Here is a 1,698-nt window from a genome sequence, read left to right on the forward strand (position 1 = left end):
AGAACCGTTGTGCCCAACTTGGATCGAGATCGCCTTTTTCTTTCGAGCTAGCTTTGGCGCATAAAAGAGGACGAACGGAGGATACCTCCAACAAACACCATCAAATCCTGTGGTCTGTGGATTCCCGACCATAGTTTTGGATAACCTGCCTGCCCTGGCGCTCCCCTCCTCACCCACCAACTCAGTTCACCACTCCAAGTCCAAACGAGTGAGCAGAGTACCTTTTTGGTCGCTATAAATAAACGGCTCAACTCCTCATCCTGGAAGCATCAAGCAACAACCCATCTCATCTCACTTGATCATCCTACTCTTTGCACTGAGCCATTTCGGCAAATAATCACGGTGAAGATGTCGTCGACGGCCACCGTCACCCTCGGCCACCTCGAGAACAAGCTCACGCTCGCCAAACGCTGCTCTAGAGGTAGTAAGCAGGATCCACTTCTTCAAATTTCAGTTCAGCTACGTTGTATACTGATAGTCTAACAGTAGCAATGCAATGCATTTCTTTTCTTAATCTTCACCAGAGGCGACGTTCGCCAGAGCAAAGGCAGCGGCCATCGCCATGGTCGCGTCTGCGGTCCCAACGGTGAGCTCCTCTGTCCGAGATTTGTTGATTTTTTCATGCACGTTGCTCTGGTTTTCATAACTGAACCGTTAATCCTGCAGCTGGCGAGCGTGAGGATGCTGCCGTGGGCCAAGGCGAACCTGAACCCCACCGGCCAGGCCCTCATCATCTGCACCGTCGCTGGGATGGCATACTTCATTGCCGCCGACAAGACGATCCTCTCGCTGGCGAGGAGGCACTCGTACGAGAGCGCCCCCGACCACCTCAAGGACACCTCCTTCCATGTCGCCGCCGCTGCAGCCCGTCCCCGTCCGCCGGCGTTCTTCAGGCCTTGAGCTAGTATTATCCTGCTAATTTATTTTTTTTGAGAAAAGGCCTAGGCCCGACTTTATAAATAAAGCCACACGGCAGAGTCACAGAGCAACCATAGCAACAATGGGGACGAAGCCACCACCAGTTCACCCAAACACGGGCACTCAACGACAAGCACGAAAGCATGACGGATACATGGCACCCTGCCAGACACGGCACGCAGGCCGGATAACTTAGGAAAGACATAGCCAGCAACTAAGTCGAAGAACCTCCAAAATGCGAGATCAGACATCAGGATCCTGCCCAGAAAGAGACGACACCGAGGCCCGAACTTTAGATATGAGCAGATCAAGAGCATCCCGGTCCTCCACCTTAGTCAATAATATCCACTGCTGCAAGAAGATACATGATTTAAATAAAAAATCAGCTGGTTTAGTAGGATAAGCATGTTCGATTGTAAATTTGTCCCTAATGGTCCCTAACGACCATCACATGGCACCCAAACCAACCCAGAAGACCCTCTTTGTCACACCAGCCAACGAATTGGCAAGGCCTCTCAGCTCATTAAAGGAGGAGGGATCCCAAGTGACCTGAAGCCAGGATCTGACACAACTCCAAACTAGTTTAGCAAGCACACAATGGAAGAAAATATGATTTGTGTCCTCCAAGTCACCACAGAGAGCACAAAATTCCGAGCCCGGTCCATTCCTCTTACGAATTTGATCAGCCGCGGGAAGACGGCCTCTAAAGGCCTGCCAGAGGTAGATTTTGATTTTTGGAGGCACATGAGAACGCCAAATGCTAGAAAATCTATTAGTAGG

At 50.8% G+C, this 1,698-nt stretch overlaps 1 protein-coding gene across 1 annotated transcript; it reads left to right on the forward strand.

Annotated features, from left to right (window-relative positions):
• Positions 1-252: 252 nt before the first annotated feature.
• On the forward strand, positions 253-1,261 carry LOC123058883 (early nodulin-93). Its single transcript, XM_044481557.1, has 3 exons — positions 253-421; positions 525-586; positions 667-1,261. Exons 1-3 carry the CDS (start codon positions 349-351, stop codon positions 898-900), a joined length of 369 nt encoding a protein of 122 aa, XP_044337492.1. The 5' UTR covers positions 253-348; the 3' UTR covers positions 901-1,261.
• Positions 1,262-1,698: the final 437 nt, after the last annotated feature.

The sequence above is a fragment of the Triticum aestivum genome, chromosome 3A (genome assembly GCF_018294505.1).
Source record: "Triticum aestivum cultivar Chinese Spring chromosome 3A, IWGSC CS RefSeq v2.1, whole genome shotgun sequence".
Lineage (NCBI taxonomy): Eukaryota > Viridiplantae > Streptophyta > Magnoliopsida > Poales > Poaceae > Triticum > Triticum aestivum.